Below are 25,038 nucleotides of genomic sequence, written 5' to 3'. Positions count from 1 at the left end.
CGATGTTTACTCCAGGAAGGAAACATGCTCAAAAAGTGCCGGGCTTCCCTCTTGAATTATAGAGATAGAAATAGAGAAGAAAAAAAGATTGATCGGTTGGAAAAAATTAAAGGGGGGGAGGGGTTGGACACGACAGCCTCCACGGTAGAGGAAGAGGCGGGGCTAACGTTGACTTGGAGGGAAAAGAAGATCGGATTGGTCTATTCTCCCGAAAGCCGCGCGAGACGCAGGGTGTGGGGCGGGGCTTCGGGAGTTTCCCTGATCGCGTCAGAGCGAGGAGCGACGTGGAATGGATCTCTCGGAGGGAGGGGGGCGGGGTTGCGGAGTGGCCGCCGATTGGTCCTTGGGCGGGGAGGATGAAGAGAGGGCGGTGATTTTAAACGTGATTTTTTTTCCCTCTGACGTCAGAGGGGCGCCTGTCAAGCCGAGGCGCCGGTGGGTGGGGGGAGGGCACGGGCACCGCCATGCTCCGCCGAGGGAGTCCGCTGGCCGGTCTGCGGCCCTTGCTGGTGGCGCGGCAGCCGCTCTTCGCCAACCCGGAGGAGCCCCGGAGGCCGCTTCGGCTCAGCAGCGTCCGCGGCGGGGATTTCTTCCGAGGTGAGCCCGCGGCGGAGGAAAAGACGGCTGTCCTACCTGGCCGGGTTGTTGCAGCCTGTCCTACCTGTCCAGTTTGTTGTGTCCTACCTGGCCGGGTTGTTCTGTCCTACCTCTCGGGGTTGTTGTGTCCTGCCTGTCCGGGTTGTTGTTGTTATGTCCTGCCTGTCCGGGTTGTTGTGTCCTGCCTGTCCGGGTTGTTATGTCCTGCCTGTCCGGGTTGTTATGTCCTGCCTGTCCGGGTTGTTGTGTCCTGCCTGTCCGGGTTGTTGTTGTTGTGTCCTGGCTGTCCGGGTTGTTGTGTCCTGCCTGTCTGGGTTGTTGTTGTTGTGTCCTGCCTGTCCGGGTTATTGTGTCCTGCCTGTCCGGGTTGTTGTTGTTATGTCCTGCCTGTCCGGGTTGTTGTGTCCTGGCTGTCCGGGTTGTTGTGTCCTGGCTGTCCGGGTTGTTGTTGTTGTGTCCTGCCTGTCCGGGTTGTTGTGTCCTGCCTGTCCGGGTTGTTGTTGTTGTGTCCTGCCTGTCCGGGTTGTTGTTGTTGTGTCCTGCCTGTCCGGGTTATTGTGTCCTGCCTGTCCGGGTTGTTGTTGTTGTGTCCTGGCTGTCCGGGTTGTTGTGTCCTGCCTGTCTGGGTTGTTGTTGTTGTGTCCTGCCTGTCCGGGTTATTGTGTCCTGCCTGTCCGGGTTGTTGTTGTTATGTCCTGCCTGTCCGGGTTGTTGTGTCCTGGCTGTCCGGGTTGTTGTGTCCTGGCTGTCCGGGTTGTTGTTGTTGTGTCCTGCCTGTCCGGGTTGTTGTGTCCTGGCTGTCCGGGTTGTTGTTGTTGTGTCCTGCCTGTCCGGGTTGTTGTTGTTGTGTCCTGCCTGTCCGGGTTATTGTGTCCTGCCTGTCCGGGTTGTTGTGTCCTGCCTGTTCGGGTTGTTGTGTCCTGCCTGTCCAGGTTGTTGTTGTTGTGTCCTGCCTGTCCGGGTTGTTGTATCCAACCTGTCCGGGTTGTTGCAGCCAGTCCTACCTCTCCGGGTTGTTGTGTCCTACCTGTCCCGGTTGTTGTGTAGAGGGGCTTGCTTTGTATGGGGAGGCTGAGAAGAAAATCATGGAATTCGTTTTGCCTGGTGGGGTCACCCCAGCCTGGGAGGTGGGGGATCCTTGGTGGGGCAGCTGAGCCCCCAAGCTGGGCTCTGCCGGGCTGCCCAAGCAGCGCTTCTCTGGGGACGAGGATGCTCTCCGGGTCCCCCCTTAAAGAAGCTCCTCTTCGGTTATCCTGTTTAGAAATCCCTCAGGTCAGGGGTCCGCAAATTTGGCTCTTTTAAGACTTGTGGACTTCAACTCCCAGAGTTCCTCAGCCAGCTTGAAGTCCACAAGTCTTAAATGAGCCAAATTTACGGACCTCTGCCCCAGGTGTCTGGAATCAGCAGATCTAACGGGACTTAACTGATTTATTGATTTTTTTTTTCTTTTAACAACCCCGTACAGGTAGTCCTCGACTTACAACAGTTCATTTAGTGACTGTTTAAAGTTACAACATCGGTGAAAAAAGGGACTTACGACTGTTTTTCACACTTGCGGCCATTGCAGCATCACATGATTTACGCTCGGATGTATGACAACCGACTCACATTTACAACGGTTACAGTGTCCTGGAGTCATGTGATCGCTTTTTGTGACCTTCTGAGAAACAAAGTCAATGAGGAAACCAGATTCACTTAACAGCCTCATTACTAATTTAACAGCTGCAGTGGTTCACTTAAATGTGACAAATAAAGTCGTAAAATAGGGCAAAGCAAAACTCAACTTAACAAATTTCTCACTTAACATAAATTTTAATTCAATTCGTAAATTGAATTGAAGTGAAGTCGTGGGCAACTGAATGGAACCGAACATTTACTGTCCGGATGCCCTTCCTGATGCCTATACAGAGTTCACAGCAGATATTTTCTTTTTGTCGCTGCCTGGTATTGAACTCTCAGCCTCCTGATCGTGAGGCGAGCATCTTCATCTCTAGGCCACCATGCCGCTGTGACAGGTTTATTATGTGCTGTCCAATGAGCCTCAATTTTGTGAAACGTTAGGTTATATAAGAATTTATAAGAGCATAAGGACATAAATGGCTGTTAGAATACACAGAAAACACTATATAACATGGCTGCCCTGGCTTAATTTTCTCTCTTTTTCAGAATTTAAGAAGTTGACCGATTTCCGGAACTTAAAGGTTGACTTTGATCCCTTCTCTCCAAAAAGAGATCTCCCTCCTGAGCATTCCGATGTGGTGATCATTGGAGGTGGGATAATAGGCTGGTCCATTGCCTACTGGCTGAAAGCCAAAGAAACACGCAGAAATGCCATTCGAGTGTTGGTAATTGAGAGAGACAATACTGTGAGTTCTTATCTCAGTTCCTCTTAAACAAACATGAGATTAAACAGGAGATTGAGGGTTAGCTAATGATGAAGTGCTGTCTTCATCTCCCTTCCCTGGATATTCAGGTTTATTCCTAAAGGTTTATTGTTGGATAATAATCAGAGCAGCAGAACTTTAGTGGCTGTTGAAAAATCCCTGTATGGTTAGCCAGCCTGGCCAGTTGAAGAAATTCTGGGAGTTATAGTTTAACTAAATCTAGAGGAGGTTCTGCACTTTGGCTGTGAGGTCCAGGGTACATTTGTGAGACTCTAACATTAAGGTTCAGTTTAACCTAGTCTTAGTGGGTCATCTTGGATCGATATTATTTCTCAGCTTGTTATCTCAATGTTGTTGAATATATAGTTGGGAGAGACTGTATTGGGAAAAGATAGGATAATAATGTAATACAATAAATAAGGGGTAAAGTGCCGCTTGATTTATTGGAATAAATAATACATTAAAGAGCAAAATAACTGTTGGAAGAAACCGTCCATCTGGGTTCAGTTCCAAGTGACACTGAAAACATGGAGACTGCTTGGAAAGATGGTTTAATGGTAGACAGGTTCACATGGTTGTGAGTTCTTGAACAGAAAAGGGACGAGATACTGAGCGTGCCTTGGTTTTATGCCCTCTCTGAGCTTTGAACTTCCTGGGGCACAGGAAGAGTATTCTGATTGGTTGTCAGACCCCCCCAGGGGTTGGGGGTTTTAGCTAGCCTTGCTGGCTGATGTAATCTCCCCAGGTGCCATGTGGTGAGTTTCTGTTGCTAGATGGGTCCTATTGTGTTGCAGATGATGGTCCATTGACAAAGGTGGGGAGAATGAGTTTTTGCCTCTGGCCCATTGAAAAAAGTGGGGGGAGGCAGGAAGCTGCAGGGAGCTGCTTTGTCCTTAAAACATGTTTCTCCATTTCTCATCCAGGGAAATATATTCTGCCTTTTTAATGTTTCCTAAAATATTTCATTCTTCTAGGAGAGGGATGGGTGCTAACTTCCTACATAATGATATTCGCAAATTCAGTATTTTGTCCTACCAATGTCATTCCTTGTCTTTTTGCTACTCTTTAGTATGACTGAAATACTTTGGAAGGGAAGATTTAAATATAGCTAAGTAACTTCTCGCTACTTTTCTCGTTTCCCTGCAGTATTCCAAAGCATCCACAGTTCTTTCTGCCGGAGGGATACGGCAGCAGTTTTCAGTGGAAGAAAATATCTGGATGAGCGCTTTCTCAGCAAACTTCTTGCGTTTAATCAATGTATGTTATGCACTCTGCATTTTTGGTTCAGTGGCTAACATTTTCTTCTCCTTCTCCCCACCTTCCCACCTTGTCTCCCCATTGCATCCTTTGGTGGAGTACGCAGGTAATCTTAAAAGAGAAAAATGAGCTTTGCTGGGAGGAATTCTGGGAGTTGAAGTCCACAACTTAAAGTTGCCAAGTTTGGACACCCCTGCATTAGGCAGTTCCTTGGATATCAAGAATAACATGACTGAATCTCTCAGGAAGAAGTAATTAATAATAATAATAATAATAATGATAATGATAATGATAATAATAATAATAATATCAGAGTTGGAAGGGACCTTGGAGGTCTTCTAGTCCAACCCTCTGCCCAGGCAGGAAACCCTACACCATTTCAGACAAATGGCTATCCAACATTTTCTTAAAAATTTCCAGTGTTGGAGCATTTACAACTTCTGCAGGCAAGTTGTTCCATTGATTAATTGTTCTAACTGTCAGGAAATTTCTCCTTAGTTCTAGGTTGCTTCTCTCCTTGATTAGTTTCCACCCATTGCTTCTTGTTCTATCCTCAGGTGCTTTGGAGAATAGTTTGACTCCCTCTTCTTTGTGGCAGCCCCTGATTGGATATTGGAACACAGCTATCATGTCTCCCCTAGTCCTTCTTTTCATTAAACTAGACATACCCAGTTCCTGCAACCGTTCTTCATATGTTTTAGCCTCCAGTCCCCTAATCATCTTCGTTGCTCTTCTCTGCACTCTTTCTAGAGTCTCAACATCCTTTTTACATCCACCAAGCAAATGTTGCTTCCTGATAGATATTTTGCTAAGAGATAAGGCTTGGTTAGATGTTATATGAATCCAACTCTGCAAGCATTTCCATCAAGTGTTTATTAGCTATATTCACTGTTATCAAATGCATGATGTGAACTTGTGAAATAGCCTTTGTGAATCCCTGATTTCTTTCTACCTCATGGGGTCTTTTGTATGAATTTGTAGGGTTTTATCAATCATTGTGAAATAATCTCGATTTCTCCAGGGTCTATAAGCTATTTTTATAAGCTATTTTCTCTATTTTTTTTTTAAAAAGTGCTTGTTTAAAACAAAGGTTTCAAGAGACATAATATCAGCAAGTGGAAAGAATTACTGAAGTTACATAATTAATGCTTAATATAACCAACCAGAAAATACAAACCATACCAAAGTACATTGCACTGTCTTTTTGATACGAAAAAGAACTTTGAGTTTAGTGCCCAAAATCCCTAATATTTATAAATACTTAAAAAAAACCCAAAATAAACAACCTATGAAAAGTAGCATAGATAAGTATGTAATTTCTGATTTCCTCCCATTCTGAGCTCCAAGCAAAATTTAGTTTTTAAACATAAACTGTTATTTGCCTTATGTGATATATAAGGTGCATGAAAGGGCACATCTTTATTAATTTTCATTCTATCCCTTTGTTCATTTCAGGATCATCTTGGTGTTGTTGGAGAACCACCCATTGATATTCAATTTAATCATTCAGGTTATCTCTTTCTCGCATCGGAGAATGAAGCTGCAATTTTGGAGGAGAATGTAAACCTTCAAAGGTTGGGAACTTTTGAATTTCTGATTGAATGGAGAAAGGTGCTGACACAGGGCATGAATAATTTCTTCTTTTTGACCACATTTTGCTCTACAGGCACAGTGGTTGTCTCCTTAGATTACTCAGATTACCTTTTTTATGTTAATACACATTTTCTATTCATTTGCTGTAATCCAAGAAAAGTGGATGTTACCATATTTGGTGCTTAAATAAATGAAACAGAACTAAGAGAAAAAGGACAAAACAATAATAAAAAGGGAAAACAAAGTAACATAACAAAGAAATTATGACTAGAACCTTGTGTATACACACACACACATATAGAATAGAATAGAATAGAATAGAATAGAATAGAATAGAATAGAATAGAATTTTTTATTGGCCAAGTGTGATTGAACACACAAGGAATTTGCCTTGGTGCATTTGCTCTCAGTGTACATAAAAGAAAAGATACCTTCATCAAGGTACAACATTTACAACACTTAATGATAGTCATAGGGTACAAATTTAACACTTAATGATATAGCACTTAATGATAAGCATAGGGTACAAATAAGCAAGAGGCATATGACCCAAAAGATCTGGCTCAAATAATCTCTCTCTCTCTCTCTCTCTCTCTCTCTCTCTCTCTCTCTCTCTCTATCTATCTATCTATCTATCTATCTTTGGTTATTCGGGTTTTCTCCCGCGTAAAATTGGAAGTGTCTTGGCGATGTTTCGATGAAGTTTCATTCGTCATCTTCAGGCTGGTGTTTACAGCTTGGTGCTTCTAGCGATCACACATTGCTCCCAGAAGCACGAAGCTGAAGATAGAGTCACTTTCTGGCAGGGGCCCCGGCTCAGGGGGCGCAGACACAACAAGTAGCATGAGGAGACCCAAATGAGTTCTTAGATTCTTGACTTGCCAGACTGTGTCCTGGGGTCCCCCACCCCCAGTCCATGGACCGGCACTGGGCCGCAGCATGCCAGAAACCAGTCTGCAGAAAAACCTCTCTCTACAGAACCGGTTCCCAGGCAGTGGTGGGATTCAAGTAATTTAACAACCGGTTCTCTGCCCTGATGATTTCTCCCAACAACCACTTTGCCAAAGTGCTCAGAAAGTTAACAACCGGTTCTCCCGAAGTGGTGCGAACTGGCTGAATCCCACCACTGGTCCCAGGTTTCCAAAAGGTTGGCAGCCGCTCTTGTTAGTCCACCATGATTTAATGAGATTGCATGGCTGGCTTCACCAGCAGAATTGATGGAGCTTTTATCTGCCAAATTGTCCATTTTTTGAGGAATATCTTTTCCGCCTTGTAGATTTTTCAGTAGAACTTCCGATTTGGGCCTTTTTTAAAAAAAAATTGCTCTCGTTGAAAATTAATATTTTTAGTAGCCTGAGTTCCTAAAGGTGGTAATGAAAGTTATCTAATTTTTATTCTATCCTTTATTAGAAAGGAAGGAGTAGCTGTCTCTCTGCTTTCACCAGCGCAATTGAAAAAGAAATTTCCATGGTTGAACACCGATGGCGTCGCTCTGGCTTCTCATGGTACCAAGTGCTAATTCTGTATCTCTCCTAAAGCAAAATGGGCACCATCACTATGTTGACTACACCAGGGGTCTCCAACCTTGGCAACTTTAAGACTTGTGGCCTTCAACTCCCAGAATTCCTCAGCTAGCTTTGCTGACTGAGGAATTCTGGGAGTTGAAGTCCACAAGTCTTAAAGTTGCCAAGGTTGGAGACCCCTGGACCACACAATTACAGGGCAAAGACAAGATTCCTTTTTTGTAGGCTAAAATCACTTGGGATCCAAAACTGGAAATCCGATTTTGTTTTCCTACTTGCAATCTGCCTGCAGATAGTAGTTCAGTCACCTGGTTTTTCAGTTCCCAGTTCAACTGAAGCAATTACCATTCAGGGGCTTTGTGACTTTCACTCTTCCCAAATCTTTACTAGTTAATGGAGCAAATTCTGATTTACACAAACAAACTTCCCTCTGTTGAATTTGCAACTGGGATGTGTTCTTTGTGGGATGAAGTATTGGTGTTTATATATTGAGCCCAGGCCTCTGGTGTCACCCCCTCTGCTAATTATTTCTCTTAAAACTACCTAGCCAAGGCTGCATAGTTCAGTTATTCATTAATTCACCCATATTTCAATCCGGGATCAAGCACAAGCATTCAAAACCTGCAGATAAGAAATTTGGGAGCAAGGATTTTTACTAAATTTATCAATGAGTCATCAGAGGACTTTCAATTTGTCTTTTATGTCACGAATCTAGCAAAAAAGATCAAAATGTCTGCTTCTCTAAAATGATCCACGGTGCTGACCAAATTAATATTTGGTACCTCCTAATAACCCATATCTCAAATGTGGTTATCGAGCAAAGCACAATGGGATAGATTCATGCAATTACACATTTCAGAGCTTCTGTTCAGTCTAATTCCCAACCAGTTATATTATGTTGCAGCTTAGAATTCTTGTGAAGTTGGCCTTTTGTCTAATTTGCTGTTACGTTGAAATGCCAAGGCTTTTCATTCCTCGTATGTTTCTTGTATCCTCTCCTGACTTTTCCTTCAGGCTTGGAAAATGAGGGCTGGTTTGATCCCTGGACTCTTCTCAATGCTTTCAAGAGAAAAGCCGTCTCTCTGGGCACGCGCCAGTATAACGGAGAAGTGACATGTAAGCATTTTTCTTTGTGCTCCCTGCTGTAGCCAGTACGTAGCTTTATAGCCAACGGAAATATTTTCTAAGGCACAATACCTGGAACCGAATCTAATGCAGGGGTCTCCAACCTTGGCAACTTTCAGACTTGTGGACTTCAACTCCCAGAATTCCTCAGCCAGCAGATTCTGGGAGTTGAAATCCACAAGTCTGAAACTTACCAAGGTTGGAGACCCCTGGTCTAATGGATTGAATCAAAATGGTGTTCTCTATATTTGGAGTCAGTTGGAAACTAATGAAAGAGAGAAGCAACCAGTGAAACAATTTGCCTCCGGAAACCGTAGGCGCTCCATCATTTTTTAAAATATAAAGTTTATTGTCGTCGTACATATATACACAGTATACCCCTACGACGAAATTCACATAACACCCAGAGACCAAGCCCAACACATATGACAATCCCCAGGCACGCCCACACCCACCAAAAATTCCCCACCCCTCAACCACCCAAGCATCCATACATCAGACCAAGTAATCTGTCCAACAGCTTACTGATGTTCATTGACAATGACATTTAGTTCATTGTCAAATGCAATTATAGCTGGAGGTTTTTATCACTGGAGCTTTTTAAAAAGAGACTAGACAGTCACTTATCTGAAATAATATAGGTTCCCCTGCTTGAGCAGGGTGCTGGATTAGAAGACCTCCAAGGTCCCTTCCAACTTCTATATTCTATATTCCTCTTCTCTTCTCTTCTCTTCTCTTCTCTTCTCTTCTCTTCTCTTCTCTTCTCTTCTCTTCTCTTCTCTTCTCTTCTCTTGTCATTACTGGGGGTGGGGGGGGAGGAATTTTAGCTACAGGTTTGTTGGTTGTGAACTCTGTGTCTTGCTTTTTTTCCTGCCTCTGAAACTTCTGAAACTCCATTTCAGAAAAAACTTTTTTTTCTGCCTCTGAAAGCCTCTGAAACAGAGCTTCAGAAAAAAAGCCTCTGTTTCAGAGGCTTTTTTTTCTGAAGCTCTGTTTGGAGGCTTTTTTTCTGAAGCTTCATTTCTTAGGCTTTTTTCAGCCTCTGAAACCTCCATTTGAGAGGCTGGGTGGGGCTACATTTGGAGTATAAGACGCACCCAGATTTTCACCCTCTTTTTTGGGAGAAAAAAGGTGTGTCTTATACTCCGAAAAATACGGTAGTATGCAAAAAAATAATAAAGATTTGTTAAGGCACTTTGCCAAATATCAGCCATTTAGTTAGGAAGGAGAGAAACTTCAAAATATCCTAAGACCCACATTTAGTGCTGGCACTATTATAATTTGCCCTAACATCCACCCCAACTCCATTCTAAAAACTTTATGTAGGCATTTCAGTAGCCTTGATTGATTGATTGATTTGGGAAAAAAATATTATTTTTAATAACATTTGTAAGAGGAACATTTTACAATTAGGGTTTAGTTCATGCTATAAAACACGGTAATCTGATAGAATGGGTTATATGTTTTAAATAAATACGTTATAAATAGCAAGGAAGTTTTAAAAAAATCTTTATATTTCAGGATTGAATTATTTTGGCAGTTGCTTTACCATCTCCTCCATCTCTTTCCGCTCTCTTATAGCTTTCAACTCGGTTCCTTTTCAAATGAAGATTAACGATCAGGATTGTACAGTCTCGCGTATTAACTCTGTAAATGTGAGTCATTATTTTAGGGTTTGGTTATACCTCTTGTGAATGACATTAAATTATATATTTTCTGCCTACGAGTGGTGCAGTGGCCTAGAGGTGGAGCTCTCACCTCACAATCAGGAGGCTGTGAGTTCGATCCTAGGTATAGGCAGATGTTTCCCTCTCTGGGCACACTGAGAATATATCTGCCGAATAAAACTCCGCACTGGCAACAGGAACGGCATCCGGCCAATAAACACTCAGCTCCATTCAGTTGGCCAGGCTCCACCCAGCAAGGGATTATGGGGTGGTATATTTTCTGTCTACCTAACGTCCTTTTGTTTTGCTCTTGGATGCTTTTTTCATCAATGGCTCAAGGGAACAAGATGCAATTGCTTGTTGACCACTATAACAAATCAGTGCAGGTAGTCTGCACCCATTCATTGATCTACAACCATTCATTCGTTTGAAGTTATAAGGGCACTGAATAAAAATGACTTGGGACCGATTTTCACTTACAACCATTGCAGCATCCCCATGGTCACATGATCAAAATTTGGGTGCTTGGCAATTGATTCATATTTAATGACAGTTGCAGTGTCCCGGGGTCATGTGATCCCCTTTTGTGACTTCCTGACAGACATGGTCAATGCAGAAGTCAGATTCACTGAACAACTGGGTTACTAACTTAATAGCTGCAGTGATTCACTTAGCAACTGTGGCAAGATGCCCTATGCACGGTCACTCACGCTCTCGTGATGTCTCGTCTGGATTACTGCAATGCTCTCTACATGGGGCTCCCCTTGAGGTGCACCCGGAGGCTCCAGTTAGTTCAGAATGCGGCTGCGCGGGTGATAGAGGGAGCCCCTCGTGGCTCCCATGTGACACCTCTCCTGCGCAGACTGCACTGGCTACCTGTGGCCTTCCGGGTGCGCTTCAAGGTTTTGGTGACTATCTTCAAAGCGCTCCATGGCATAGGGCCGGGATACTTACGGGACCGTCTGCTGCTACCGAATACCTCTCACCGACCCGTGCGCTCTCACAGAGAGGGACTCCTCAGGGTGCCGTCGGCCAGACAGTGCCGGCTGGCGACACCCAGGGGAAGGGCCTTCTCTGTGGGGGCCCCCGCCCTCTGGAACGAGCTTCCCCCAGGACTTCGCCAACTTCCCGACCTCCGAACCTTTCGCCGCAAGCTTAAGACACATCTATTTATTTGCGCAGGACTGGACTAGATTTTAAATTCAAATTGGTTTTAATGGGGATTTTATTATTTTTATTATCATTTTAATTATTCGGCCAATTATAATAAGTTTTTTAATGGATGTTTTATTTGTACGTATATGTATGTTTTTATCTGGTTGTGAACCGCCCTGAGTCCCTAGGGAGATAGGGCGGTATAAAAATATGAAAAAATAAATAAAGAAATAAGAAATAAGAAAGGTTGCAAAATGGGGGCAAAACTCACCTCACTGCTTAGCAACTGAAATTTTGGGCTCAATTGTGTTTGCAAATCCAGGACTACCTGTAGTCTGTTTATTGCTGCTGATAAAATTATAATTAAAGCCCACTGATGCGGCGCCAACCTTAGTTCAATTTGTATCATCATTGACTTATGGAAATTGGAAGTCCACCCCAGTCAACTTACATTATTAAACCCGTGCAGATAGGTAGTCCTCAACTTACGACCACAATTGAGCTCAGAATTTCTGCTGTTAAGTGAAACATCCGTTAAGTGAGTGTTGTCCCATTTTTACAACCTTTCTTGCCACAGTTGTTAAGTGAATCACAGCAGTTGATAAAGTTAGTAACCCGGTTAAGTGACTCTGGCTTCCCCATTGACTTTGCATGTCAGAAGGTCGCAAAAGGGCAGAGCAAAACCTAAATAGGGTCATAAATATGAACCACTTGCCACGCATCTGAATTTTGATGACATGATCACGGGGATGCTGCAAAGGTCGTAACTGCCGTGCCGTTGTAACTTTGAGCCGTCACTAAATGAACTGTTGTAAGTCAAGGACTACCTGTATATGTTTCTGTGTGTATGTCTATGTGTATGTACAGTAGATAAGACGGCTAAAGCTACAACTATCCACAGAGGAGATTACAAAAACAAACACCTGGTCTCAACTCTCGAAACGACTTTAGCGGAAGCCATATTTTTCTTGCTTCGTTTCTTAGTTGCCATACTTACGGAGAGGGAGTGGTTCATGCACACCCCATTCATCCCCCTAAATTCTACACATAATCTCATCGTCCCATCCTCCTCCTCCTTAAACAGGACTGGGGCCTCTACTCGGGATTTAGCCGGCTAGATGAAGCCCTTGGCTAGGTTCTTGTCGATGTACTCCCCCAATTCCTTCATCTCCTTGGGGGTCATAGAGTACATCTTGGCCTTGGGTAGTTTTGCCGCTGGAAGGATCTCAGTCGCGCAGTCCGTGGGCGTGTGAGGGGGGTTAAACGTGCACTAGCATTGGCAGGAGGGAGTGCCCAGAAGTTCATCATCTGCTTGTGTTGTGACCCAGGCCCAAGTAGGGAGTAGGAAACTCAAGTCTGTGAAACAAACAAACAAACTTTATTCAAACAGCTGAGAATTACTTCATTCCCAGCGTCGTTCAACTCAAATTAGAACAAATTCCTCCCAACACAAATTCCTCAGTTCTATCGCAAACCTTGGTCCAATTAGGCAAACTGCCAAAGGCCTTTCTTGGCAAACGTTCAGAAGATACTGATACAAAAATAAATGCAAGAAGACGAAGCTATCAACGTTGTTTTCTGGCAAAGCCCAAATGCCATTGCTGGTCTGTTTTAAGCCTTATGGGAGGGGCCAATCATCTCTTGGCCCTACTTCCAAGTTATCTTCTCTGTTTGAGCTGCTCTTGCCTTCTGGCAGCTCTTCTCATGTATGCATTAGGAACAGGCTCCTCCTGTTCCTCTGCCTCACTACTATCAGTCTCTGGAGGCTGTGGAGTCCGTACCTCACTCCCCGATGGCCCTGCCCCACCTCAGCCTCATTGCTATCTGACTCCGTTGCCAGCTCCGCAGGCTGCTGGTGGACCACAACAGCTTGGCTGGCTGACCTGTGACACAAGGGGGGGCAGACAGTATCTATTCTTTAATTATGCCCAGTGCATGGGGGAAGGCCTAGGAAGTTCATTCAGGGGGATGGGTTCTGGAGAGTGGTCCTTAAAAATTCGTGAGATTTATTTTGAACTCTCTCGGGACCGGAAAGGAAGGAGGGAAGGCTGCAAGGGAAATCCAACACGATGCATCAATTTTTTATTAGCTGTAGAGCAAATGCTGCATTTGTTCTTCCCTTTTTGATTTCCTGTTCCTGTTGGGAGAGTTATCAGTTTTTTTAGTGGACCATCTAATTGCTCAGTATAAATGTACCTGCTCTTTTGTTGTCCTTAACCTTCTAGGTCCATCTGCCCGAAAGTTTTGAACGTGCCAAGGTAGACTGTTCTATAGTGGTAAATGCGGCAGGAGCCTGGTCAGGCAGAGTGGCCGAGATGGCTGGAATTGGGATTTCGTCCAAAAACTTCCTAACAGAGATCAAGTTTCCAGTAGAACCCAAGAAAAGGTGAGGTTAAGTTCCATTACCTGTACAAATGTGTATTTTTTTGACCTAAAGAGCAAAACTTGGTTCATTATATTGTTTGAACTGAGCTGTTGATGTTGTGACTCCGCCCCCCGAGCCTGTCCTCATGGAGGAGAGTGACTGGGAAAGTGAGGGAGAGGAGCCAGCAAGGCCTCCCTTGCCAGGACCCTCCTCGCTGGCACCGTCCCAAGTTCCAGCTGCAGGCCAGGAGGAGGAGCTGACAAGGCCTCCCTCTCCCGCACCCTCCTCCTCCCTGGCAACGCCTCAAGTCCCAGCTGCTGACGATCAATCCTGGATTGATCCAAGGCAGCGATGAAAAGATAAGTGTGCGCAGCAGAGGAAAAGGTGTGGCAGGTCAGAGATTGCTGAGTCACTGAGCCACACCCCATAGGGTATAAAAGTGGGTGGAGCTGCCATGTGGCCCTTGTGATGGGCAAAGAAGGCTACCAAGGGTGCACTGCAGCTCGGTTGTTGGAGGGTTAAAGGACTTTGTCAGTGAGTTTTGGCAACGGATCTTGGACATGAGATAATGGACTCAGAACTTGGCAGGCCTTTGCACGGTCACTGCCAAGTATTTTCTCAGCTGAAGAAAATCAGGTCTGTAGCAAATAAAAAGACTGGGAGATACACGTATTTGCGTTTGCTCTGTGAAGTGGGGAGGGGAACATAACAATTGAGGTTTCTAAATTGGGGTTTCTGGCACAGCCTATTGTGTGACTCCAGCCATCCAATTAAGGTGGCATCCATTTGGCAAGGTGTGCAGATCTGTATGTTTCCAATTGGAGTTTAAGGATTACAGTTTTTACTACATTTCTCAGCTGCTGCTCAGGATACGTTTTAATTTCTTCCTCCTTTACTCAGTAGCTTATCTTTGGCCTGCACTCCTCTAAATATGCTATGGATTGTGCCTAAAATAGATGACTTGCATACAACTCATTTTGCAGTATCTACTGATTTTTTTCATGCCTCTCTTTCACCAAGTTTAATCCCTGGCTTTTGAAATTGAAAAGATCTTAAGGACGCAGTGCCAGGAAAGTAGTCTTTGCAAGAAGAGCGAGTGGAATAAACCGTACCAGAATAGACAAACACAAAATTGTTGGTTCAAGGCAAGTTCATATATTAGCAACAAGTCAAATGATACTCAAGTGTTTTCCTTAGCATGTGAAACTAACAAGGTACGAACTCTTGTATCTTGTGGCATTGTTATCTCTCTTGCATCTGTTTGCTTCAGTTTTTGCTCTCCTTCCAGCTCATAAGCAAATGCGTTGATATGGAATATCGCAAAAGCAACTCTTTATCCCTTCACTCCTAGGTATGTCTATGTCTGGCACTGCCCTGAGGGACCGGGCTTGGAGTGCCCATTCCTCATTGATACTACTGGAGCATACTTCCGAAGAGAAGGTTTGGGTGGCAACTATCTTGGAGGCTTAAGCCCAACAGAAGTGAGTTTATCAGGGCTTTGGGACAGTTTTCTACCAGGTTTGTAAAGATTATTTAGGGCAGTGGTCACCAACTGGTGGGCTGTGAGAAAATGTTGGTGGTCCGCAGAAAAATTATTTGCATTTTTTAAAATATTGCACTAAATCAGGGGTCCTCAAACTAAACCCCCTGGGCTGGATATCTGCAATGGACGTTTGTGTTGCTGCAGAGAGTCTCCCCCTTCGGGGTCTTTTTGTGTGGGTTGGAGGGAGGGAGGAATTCCGACTTGGGGTCTGCTTCAGCCTCCTGGTGCGGGGCTTTGGGTGAAGGTTGGAGGGAAGTGCCTCTGGTGGCAAGAGCCAGAGGGCCTTGTTCCAGTGGGACTGCATCATGGCCTGGAACTGGCTGACCATCTCAGCCCGCTGAGCCTGCAGGCGCCTGTACCTGGCCTTGCACTCCCACAGGTCTTCCCTCTGCTTGGAAAGCCTATGTTTGTAGTCCTCAGTGAGGTTCTTTTGATGAGCCTCCTTCTCAGTCAGATCCAATTTGAACTGAGCTCTTTTGCCAACTCTTTCTCGTGGTGACTGCTTAGCTCCAACCACTGCTTCCTGTTGGGGCCCTAAGGAGTCCGGATGGGGAAGCGAGGAGTGGCTGGGAGGGGAGGGGCAAGTAGAAGCCCCCAAAGCACCCCTCGATGTGAGTGACATTGAATTGGCCACGCCCATCCAGTCACATGATCACCTAGCCACGCCCACCCAGCTGGTCACTAGGCAGATCATTTTAGTGGTCCGCAGGATTTTAAATTATAAATTTAGTGGTCCCTGAGGTCCGAAAGGTTGGTGACCCCGATTTAGGGTCAAAGTGACAGGTGTATTTGGTCTGGTTCTAGTAAGAATCAAGTCTTTTCTAAAGCCCTTCATCTTCTTAAGTTCTCGGATTTCCACCCAGTGTCCCAATTTTATAATAAATAATTTCCCAATAATAGCATTATTCTAACACTAGGTATCAAGCAAATGCCAGAAAACCATGCAGGAACTATTGTGTTTCGGCATAAATGCTATTCTATGCTCTGAATTTCAACTCATAGTGTAAATACCATTCTTGAACAACCTGGATTTTGTTTTCAATTTTCAGTATACTCAAAACCCATTGAAACTTCATACCGCTGGTTCAGGATTCACTATTGCTTCTTAGCAATAGCAATAGCACTTAGACTTATGTACCGCTTCACAGTGCTTTACAGCCCTCTCTAAGCTGTTTACAGAGTCAGCATATTGCCCCCAACAGTCTTGCTCCTCATTTTATCGACCTCAGAAGGACAGAAGGACAGAAGGCTGAGTCCAACCTTGAGCCAGCCAGAATCGAACTGTCAAATTGTAGGCAGCCGGCAATCAGCATAAGTAACTTCATTCTAACCACTGCGCCATCGGGCTCCTTAAGTTGTTAAGTTCATTTTTAGCCTTTTGGGATGACCTATCTTAAAAGGTTTGTTTTTCTAGGAGAAATTCAAGATTCATGTAGTCCTTGACTTACCACCCCTTGTTTAGTGACTGTTCAAAGTTATGACAGTGTTGAAAAAAATAACTTACGACCACCCCTGTGGTCATGTGAAGAAAATTCACTTGGCTTGGCAACTGGCATGTATCCATGATGGTTGCAACATCTTGGAGTCCTTTCCAGCTGGCTTCCGGCGAGCAAAATCAATAGGGGGAGCCAGATTTGCTTAACAACTGCAGCAAAAAAAGGTTGTAAAATTAGGTGAGACTTACTTGGCGGCCAGCTCGCTTAGTGACAGAGGTTCTGTTCCCAATTGCAGTCGTAAGTCGAGGACTACTGTACAAATTGAATCGAATACTCTTAATCTTTGTGGGTATCCATCTTGTTGATAGAGTTGTAATGTCTGCATTTACTTTTCAGAAAGAAGAGCCAGATATCGAAAATTTGGACGTAGACCCTGAGTTCTTCCAGGAAAAAGTCTGGCCTAAGCTTGCCCACCGAGTGCCGCCCTTTGAATCTTTGAAGGTAACGTTTTTTTGTTTTTTTTTATTTGCATTTATATCCCGCCCTTCTCCGAAGACTCAGGGCGGCTTACACTGTGTTAAGCAATAGTCTTCATCCATTTGTATATTATATACAAAGTCAACTTATTGCCCCCAACAATCTGGGTCCTCATTTTACCTACCTTATAAAGATGGAAGGCTGAGTCAACCTTGGGCCTGGTGGGACTTGAACCTGCAGTATTGATTATGTTAAGAGAGAAGTTAACACCTCATCTTAAATTTTCTTACAACAGTTAACCCAAGTGCACAATAACAGACATGATGAAAAGTCCTTTCCTATCTTAGGACATTTTGAGCTACAACACTTTGTTTAAGTTGGATAAGTTGACTGTATTGTTGTCAGGACTGTATATAAGATTACTTGGCAATATAGCTTCTAGATCAGTGATGGCTAACCTTTTTGCCATCCCATGCCAGGGTGGGGTGGGGGGAAGATTTGCGCATGCGTGTGCCCACACCCATAATTCTATGCATCCCGCCCTGCGCATGTGCACGCAACCCCCCCTCCCCCCGGCACGCAATGGCCCAGTAGGCTCGTTTTTCTTTCTCACTTGGCTCCAGGTCCTCTCTATGCATCTGGGGAGGGCGAAAACAGCCTTCTCCACCCCCTCGGAGGCCCTCCATAGACCTGAAACAGCCCATTTCCCAACTTCCGGTTGGACAGGAAGTGACTTTTTTGCTGTCCCCAGCCTCCAGAGCCGCTCTAGAAGTCTCTGGAGGCTGGGGACAGCAAAAAAGTCACTTCCTGTCCAACCGGAAGTTGGGAAACTGGCCGTTTTGGGCCTCCAGAGGGCCTGGGGAAGGCTGTTTTTGCCCTCCCTAGATGCATAGAGAGGATCTGGAGCTAGGTGAGAAAGAAAAACGGGCCTTCCCCACCCCCCGCAGGCCCTCCAGAGGCAGGAAACAGCCATTTCCCTACTTTTGGTGGGCCCAGAAGGTCCGAAAATCAGCTGGCTGGCGGTGCGCATGCGCGCTGGAGTTGAGCTGGCTTGCCCACTGATATGGCTACACGTGCCACCTGTGGCACGCGTGCCATAGGTTCGCCATCATGGTTCTAGATTATCCAGCACAGCTAAAGGCTTATCCGCTGGTTATATCATTCTAAAGTCAAGATTCCGGAACCTGAATTCAGTGATTCTTACAGGATCATCCAGATATTTCATCCCTTGGATTTCAGTGTTTGGAAATAGACCCTATAAAGCCTTACTAAGAACACACCTAGAATACTGCATCCAGTTTTGGTCCCCACATTATAAAAATGATGTTGAGACTCTAGAAAAAGTGTATAGAAGAGCAACCAGGATGATTAGGGGACTGGAGGCCAAAACATACGATTGCAGGAACCTCTGTGTGTTGTGTTGTGACCTAGGCTCACTTAGGCATAAAAGACACACTTAGTCTTCAAGAAACCTATTTTATTATAACCGCTGGGAGTTACTTCATTCCCAGCTTAGTCCTAATTAATTCCAAAACAAGTCCTTCAGAAAAAGTCCTTCGGCCTTATCACAAATCTTTATCTTCTTTGGCACCCTGCCAAAGGCTTTTCTTGGCAAAGCCCCACGAAGTTCAGAAACAAGAGATGCTGAATAGAAACAGATGTAGCAATATTGCTTTCTTACAAAGAGCCCAAGAGCCTTTGCTGCTCTTTTAAGCCTTATGGGAGGGGCCAATCATCTCCTGGCCTTACTCCCGAGTTGTCCTTTCTGCTTTAGCTGCTCTTGCCTTCTGGCAGCTCTTTGCATGCTCTCTGCTGTCCGCCTCTGGAGGCTCTGGAGTCCACGCATTGCTCCCAGATGGCCCTGGCTCCATCTCTGCCTCCGACACAGAACCCTCGTCTGGGCCTTCCCCTGACTCCAGGTCTGGCCCATCGTCCTCCCCAGCCTCCTCACTGTCCGACTCTGCTGCTAGCTCTGCAGGCTGCTGGCGGACCACAACAGGTTGCTGGAACTGGGCATGGCTAGTTTAGTGAAGAGAAGGACAGGGGAAGTGGTGAAATTCAATTTTTTTTACTACTGGTTCTGTGGGCGAGACTTGGTGGGCATGGCAGGGGAAGGATACTGCAAAATCTCCATTCCCGCTCCACTCCACGGGAAGTATAGTGCAAAATCCCCAATCCCTCCCCACTCCTGGGTGAAGGAAATTGCAAAATCCCCATTCCCACCCCACTCTGGGACCAGCCAGAGGTGCTATTTGTCTGGTTCTCCGAACTATTCAAAATTTCTACTACCAGTTCTCCGAACGAATCAAAATTTTCACTACCAGTTCTCTAGAACCTGTCAGAACCTGCTGGATTTCACCCCTGACTAGGGGAGACATGATAGCAGTGTTCCAATATTTGAGGGGCTGTCACAGAGAGGAGGGGGGTCAAGCTATTTTCCAAGGCACCTGAAGACCAGACAAGGAATAATAGATGGAAACTGACCAAGGAGAGATTCAACCTGGAAATAAGGAGAAATTTTCTGACACTGAGAGCAATCAACACATGGAACAGAAATTGCCTTCGGAAGTTGAGGGAGCTTCATCACTGGAAGCTTTCAAGAAGAGACTGGACTGCCATCTGTCAGAAATGTAGGGTCTCCTGCTTGGGCAGGGGGTTGGACTTGATGACCTACAAGGTCCCTTCCAACTCTATTAATCTGTTATTTTTTCTCCTCCGTTTGTGTCTGCTATTTAAGATAGTTTTCAGTTGGGAGGAGCTAGTTAGGATTGAATTCCTAACCTAGTGATGGCTAACCTTTTTGCCATTGTGTGCCAAAAGTGGGGGGAGCCGGGGGCAGTCGCGTGCACATGTGCCCACACACATAATTCTATGTGCCCTGCCCTCCCATGCATACACGCGCAACCCACCTGCGCTCTCCCCGCTTTTGGCACACAATGGCACAGTGGGCATTTTTTGCTCTCCGCAGGCTCCAGAGTCTGGGGACAGCGAAAACGGTCTTCCCCACCTCCTGGAGGCCCTCCTGAGGCCAGAAATGGCCTGATTGGTGACTTCCGGTGGGCCAAGAAGGCCCAGCAATCAGCTGGCCATCGCGCGCATGTGCACTGAAGCTGAGCTTGTGTGCCCACCAATATGGCTCCACGTGCCATCAGTAGTACCGGGCCATAGGTTCACCATCATGGTCCTAACCAATTGCTTAAGAAACCAGCTCTCCATGCATTTTTGGGGGTGTGTGGGGGAGAGTGGCTTTTACACTTCAGACTTGTCTCTCAATCCATTGTACATCATGCCCAGGACTAACGGGAAATTGATCTCTATTTCTGGCAGGTAAAAAGTTCCTGGGCCGGTTACTATGACTACAATACGTTCGATCAGAACCCTGTGATTGGCAGGCACCCACAAGTGTCAAACCTCTACTTTGCTTCAGGCTTCAGTGGGCATGGATTACAGCACGCCCCAGCTGTGGGACAAGCGGTAGCCGAGCTCATTCTGGACCTTAAATATAAGTCCATCAACCTTGAGCGATTCTCCTTCGACAGGCTTATCAAAGACGAGAAGCTTCTTGAGAGAAATATAGTCTAAAGCCACCCAAGTTGGGATTCATTTGAAGAGTGAGTTTTTAGCTGTTTATTCTCCCTCTACTTTTCATCCTCAGGCCTAGTCATTACATCAGAGGCCTTCAAACTTGGCCACTTTAAGACCTGTGGACTTCATAGCTGGCTGGAGAATTCTGGGAGTTGAAGTCCACAAGTCTTAAAGCGGCCAAGTTTGAAGACCTCTGCATCGCATGCTCAGGCGGCAGCACAAGGAAGTTGCTCTGACTAAGATACAGCACAGCTGCGGTTCATTTTAATGGGTCCATTTTGTGCAGAATAACTCAAAGAGAAACTGAAGAGTTGTGTCTGATGGCTGCTGTGATCAAAGCTCGCGGAACCTGAAACCTGAAGAGGAGACTTGTGGAGGAGAGGGTTTTTCCCTCCCCAGCTATACGTCTTCTGCTCCCCTATGTCATTTCTCCTGTGCATGAGAGCTTAAGCTTCTCTTTCAGCGGAGGGATTTGGAGAAAGAGGAAGGAGATGACAAAAAGATCTGCCGTCCCTTTTTGACCTCTTCCTCCCGCCATTTGGCCTAGTCGGACTCTGGCGTCTGCTTAGGTCAGCATTAAGAGGAAGAGGAAGTGCAGCGGCTTATTCCAGATCATTTGTAGGATTGTGGCTGAAGGGAGAGAAAAGGAAACGACTGAACCAGGCCACTTCTTAAATACTTCTCCCTTCTCCCTCCTTCAAGTCAAAATTTAGATCAAGAATAGGGATGTCCTGGACGGAAATAGAAGTTTACAGAGAATAAAGCTTTACCTGCAGCCATTCATCAGCTAGGTTCCTCTACATTCAGGTGTTTCTCAAACCTGGAAATATTAAGATGGACGGACCAGTTCCCAGAATTCCCCAGCCGGAAGAGTTGAAGTCTACACATTTTATTATTTCCCAGGTTTGAGAAATGCTACAGTAGTGGCCAAAATTATGGAAACCTTTTGGGAAAAGGGGTATTTTCTAAAACTAGCTAATAACACCACTTTTTTTTTTTTTTTTGGAGAAGTACCATAAAATTATATATCAATGGAAAGATAATTTAATCAAGAATAATGCAATAATTTTTATGAAGGATTTGCAATTAGAATAGCAGTTACGGTATAAAGAAAAGTGAAACACGTAGAAAAAACGAGATATATAAAAATGATCACTAAAAAAACCCTGAGATATACAAAAATGATCACTGTAGAAAAAACGAGATATACAAAAAATTATCACCATGTCAGTTAATAATTAGTTGGGTAACCTTTAGCATGAATTACGGCTTTACAATGTCTTCCCATGGAGTGAACCAAGTCTTTTAATCCTTTCAATTGGGTTAAGGTCTGGGCTATTCCCAGGCCATTCCAGCAGTGGAATAGGATTATTTGAAATGTCCCCCCAAAAGTTGTGTTATTAGCCATCAAACCTCAAAAATACACTTTTCCCAAAAGGTTTCCACAATTTTGGCCACTACTGTACCCTAAAGAGCTCTCCCTTCTCTAGTTCATCTCCAGTACCTGATATGCAGAAGTATACCAAATCTATAGGAAATTTTAATTTGTTTTTTCAACTGAAAGTTACTCCTAAAATATCTACTTCAATCTTCTTACAAAGTTCCTAATTTGATTTTTTTAATCGAGTTTTGGAAGAGGGCCACAACTGGGACATAAATACAGTGTGAGGTGCAGAGAAGGTGCCATCAGCATTCTCTTCCAACATACGTGGATCATGTACTGTAAAACATGTTGATTTTAGACATAGACTCGGGAACCTTAAATCCACAGAATGGAATAGTGATGTACTGAGTTTAGTGCATCACAGTGCAAGTAATTTTTAACAACGTTGACAGTGTAAGCCAATAAAACAAATTATTTCCAAATGCGTACCTTGCAGAACATGCAATTATTTTGTAACATTAATTGTATAAATAATATTTTGGCATACTTAGATGATACAGTGGATATCGCAACCAAAGCGAATTGGGATCAGTAATTCTTATAGCTTTTCAAGCTGGAGTTGTTGGTTTTTTGGGGGCTATGTACTGAACTGATAAATAACTCCACGGGGCCCTGAAGAAATTCTGCCAGTTTTTTGTCTGACGAAGATTCATCCCAAATAATTAATCCTTTCCCTCTCCTGCCTGCTGAGATAAGCTTACTGATCTCACAGAGCTGTTTTTTTCTTTCCAGAGAGGTGCCAAAGGATCAAGGTTTAAGAAATTAATTTGCCTTCCTGCATTTAAGACTCTTACTTCTTCCCTTTCATTCTGCAATATCTGCATATACGTTTGAGGCACAGTAGAATTCTTGGAACAGAGAATTTGAATTATTCCTTTCTATCTTACCGGTTTCTCACTGAATGTATCCTCAACCTACATACTCTTAAGTTTCCTTTGCTGTACTTGGCAACGTATAATTTTCGAGACTCTCTTCCGCCTCCCATAAATAAACCCACATTCTCAGTTCTTGTGAGATTTCTTGCCAAGAGTTCATTTTGGAAGCATGTTCCATTAGCAAAGAAGCTAAGACATCTTACTCGAGCTTAACTCCTGGATGACTGCTTTTTTAGCTAAATTGTAGAAATGGGTTAACACTGTTTTCCAGCTGGCCAGTGCAGCCAACAACCCTGGAATTCCTAGGTAATACGATTTCAAATAGTAACCAAGGCCGGCCCCACTTAACTTCTGAAATAGGAGCTAAATTACCACACAACTGGGTGTCAAGTCACTGTCAACTCAGCCACCACATATAGCTGTTCTCCAGGACATGAATCAACAAAATCAATAATTTGATACACTACAAATCCGTGGGGTTTTTGCTTAGTTCATTACAGAGATCCAACCGCTAAGATTTGTTAAACCGATCGAGTACCATCTGTGAAAGCTGCCCATCCATCAGCTAACTCAACGGCTCCCACCATCCTGCTGTCCGTGAAAATTGTCCTTTCAGGAGGCAGCAGTCTCCCAAATGCAACAGTTATTTGAGCACAAATTCCTCTTCCCTCCGAGGGATCCTAACTCCTCTGCTTGGAGATTATTTTCAAAAAGCAACACTCGTGTCTAGCTTATGGGTCATCTGCTCAGAATTAAACTCCTGGATGCGAACAATTCAGTCTCCAAGCTTCCGCACCCCAAAAGGGCCGGTTTAGCTCTGCCTGGTAAGGCCTGTTATTAAGAACACAAAGCCTGCAATTACTGCAGGTTCGAGCCCGGCCCAAGGTTGACTCAGCCTTCCATCCTTTATAAGGTAGGTAAAATGAGGACCCAGATTGTTGGGGGGGCAATAAGTTGACTTTGTAAATATATACAAATAGAATGAGACTATTGCCCTATACATTGTAAGCCGCCCTGAGTCTTCGGAGAAGGGCGGGGTATAAATGTAAACAAAAATAAAAATAAAAATTGGGTTTAATAGCAACAAAAGGCTCCTCGGGGGAAACCTTCATTGTCTTTTGGACATTGAAATTGAAACTAAAATTGATTGGCATAACAAAGTTCCATTTTTTATTTTTTGTTATTATATATGTTGACAGCAGCAAGACTATATTGTCTGCACAAAAATGGAAGGACACTTCGATCCCTACTCTGGATGAATGGTTGATGGAGTTGGTGGAAATGGCACAAATGACCACTTTGATTAAAGAAAAGATCATAAGCATTTTTTGTTTCCACATGGAGACCGCTTCTGAACTTTGTGCTTGAAATGGAAAAAAACGAAACTCCCGACTTTGGGTTTTACCGATTAGACTGTCAGATCTTTATAGAAATGGCTTGTTCATACTATTAAGGTAAAGGTAAAGGTTCCCCTCGCACATATGTGCTAGTTGTTCCCAACTCTAGGGGGCGGTGCTCATCTCTGTTTCAAAGCCGAAGAGCCAGTGCTGTCCGAAGATGTCTCCGTGGTCATGTGGCCGGACTCAATGCCAAAGGCGCACGGAATGCTGTTACCTTCTCACCAAAGGTGGTCCCTATTTTTTCTACTTGCATTTTTACGTGCTTTCGAAACTGCTAGGCTGGCAGAAGCTGGGACAAGTAATGGGAGCTCACCCCGTTACACAGCAGCACTAGGGATTCGAACCGCTGAGCTGCTGACCTTTCGATCGACAAGCTCAGCGTCCTAGCCTTTTGTCCTTGTCCTTGTGTCTAGTTGTTCTCATATGGGAAGCACTCTGTAGCGTCGTTTTGAGGGAAGGAGTTGAAACAGTTTATGTCCAGGATGTGAGGGGTCTGTAAATATTTTCACAGGCCTCTTTTTGACTCATGCAATATACAGGTCCTCAGTGGAAGGCAGGTTGGTACCATCCATTGTTTTTTCTGCAGTTCTAATTATCCTCTGAGGTCTGTGT

General features: G+C 44.5%; 1 protein-coding gene across 3 annotated transcripts; it reads left to right on the top strand.

The window, feature by feature from the left end:
- Positions 1 to 407: 407 nt before the first annotated feature.
- FOXRED1 (FAD dependent oxidoreductase domain containing 1) lies at positions 408 to 25,038 on the top strand. Of its 3 annotated transcripts, none has more exons than XM_058194716.1 (12): positions 408 to 597; positions 2,764 to 2,963; positions 4,128 to 4,238; positions 5,694 to 5,812; positions 7,242 to 7,336; positions 8,369 to 8,470; positions 10,061 to 10,134; positions 13,527 to 13,687; positions 15,018 to 15,147; positions 17,042 to 17,146; positions 20,450 to 20,733; positions 24,226 to 25,038. In XM_058194716.1, exons 1-11 carry the CDS (start codon positions 465 to 467, stop codon positions 20,702 to 20,704), a joined length of 1,485 nt encoding a protein of 494 aa, XP_058050699.1. In that variant the 5' UTR covers positions 408 to 464; the 3' UTR covers positions 20,705 to 20,733; positions 24,226 to 25,038. The 3 variants fall into 3 exon arrangements, with proteins under 3 accessions (XP_058050699.1, XP_058050698.1, XP_058050697.1); XM_058194715.1 differs by lacking the exon at positions 24,226 to 25,038 and adding an exon at positions 22,884 to 23,169; XM_058194714.1 differs by lacking the exon at positions 24,226 to 25,038 and having other exon boundaries at positions 409 to 597; positions 20,450 to 22,575.

This window comes from Ahaetulla prasina, chromosome 9, assembly GCF_028640845.1.
Source record: "Ahaetulla prasina isolate Xishuangbanna chromosome 9, ASM2864084v1, whole genome shotgun sequence".
Classification (NCBI taxonomy): domain Eukaryota; kingdom Metazoa; phylum Chordata; class Lepidosauria; order Squamata; family Colubridae; genus Ahaetulla; species Ahaetulla prasina.
Note: the sequence above shows the minus strand (reverse complement) of the source record. Positions and strands in the feature narration are given on the sequence as shown.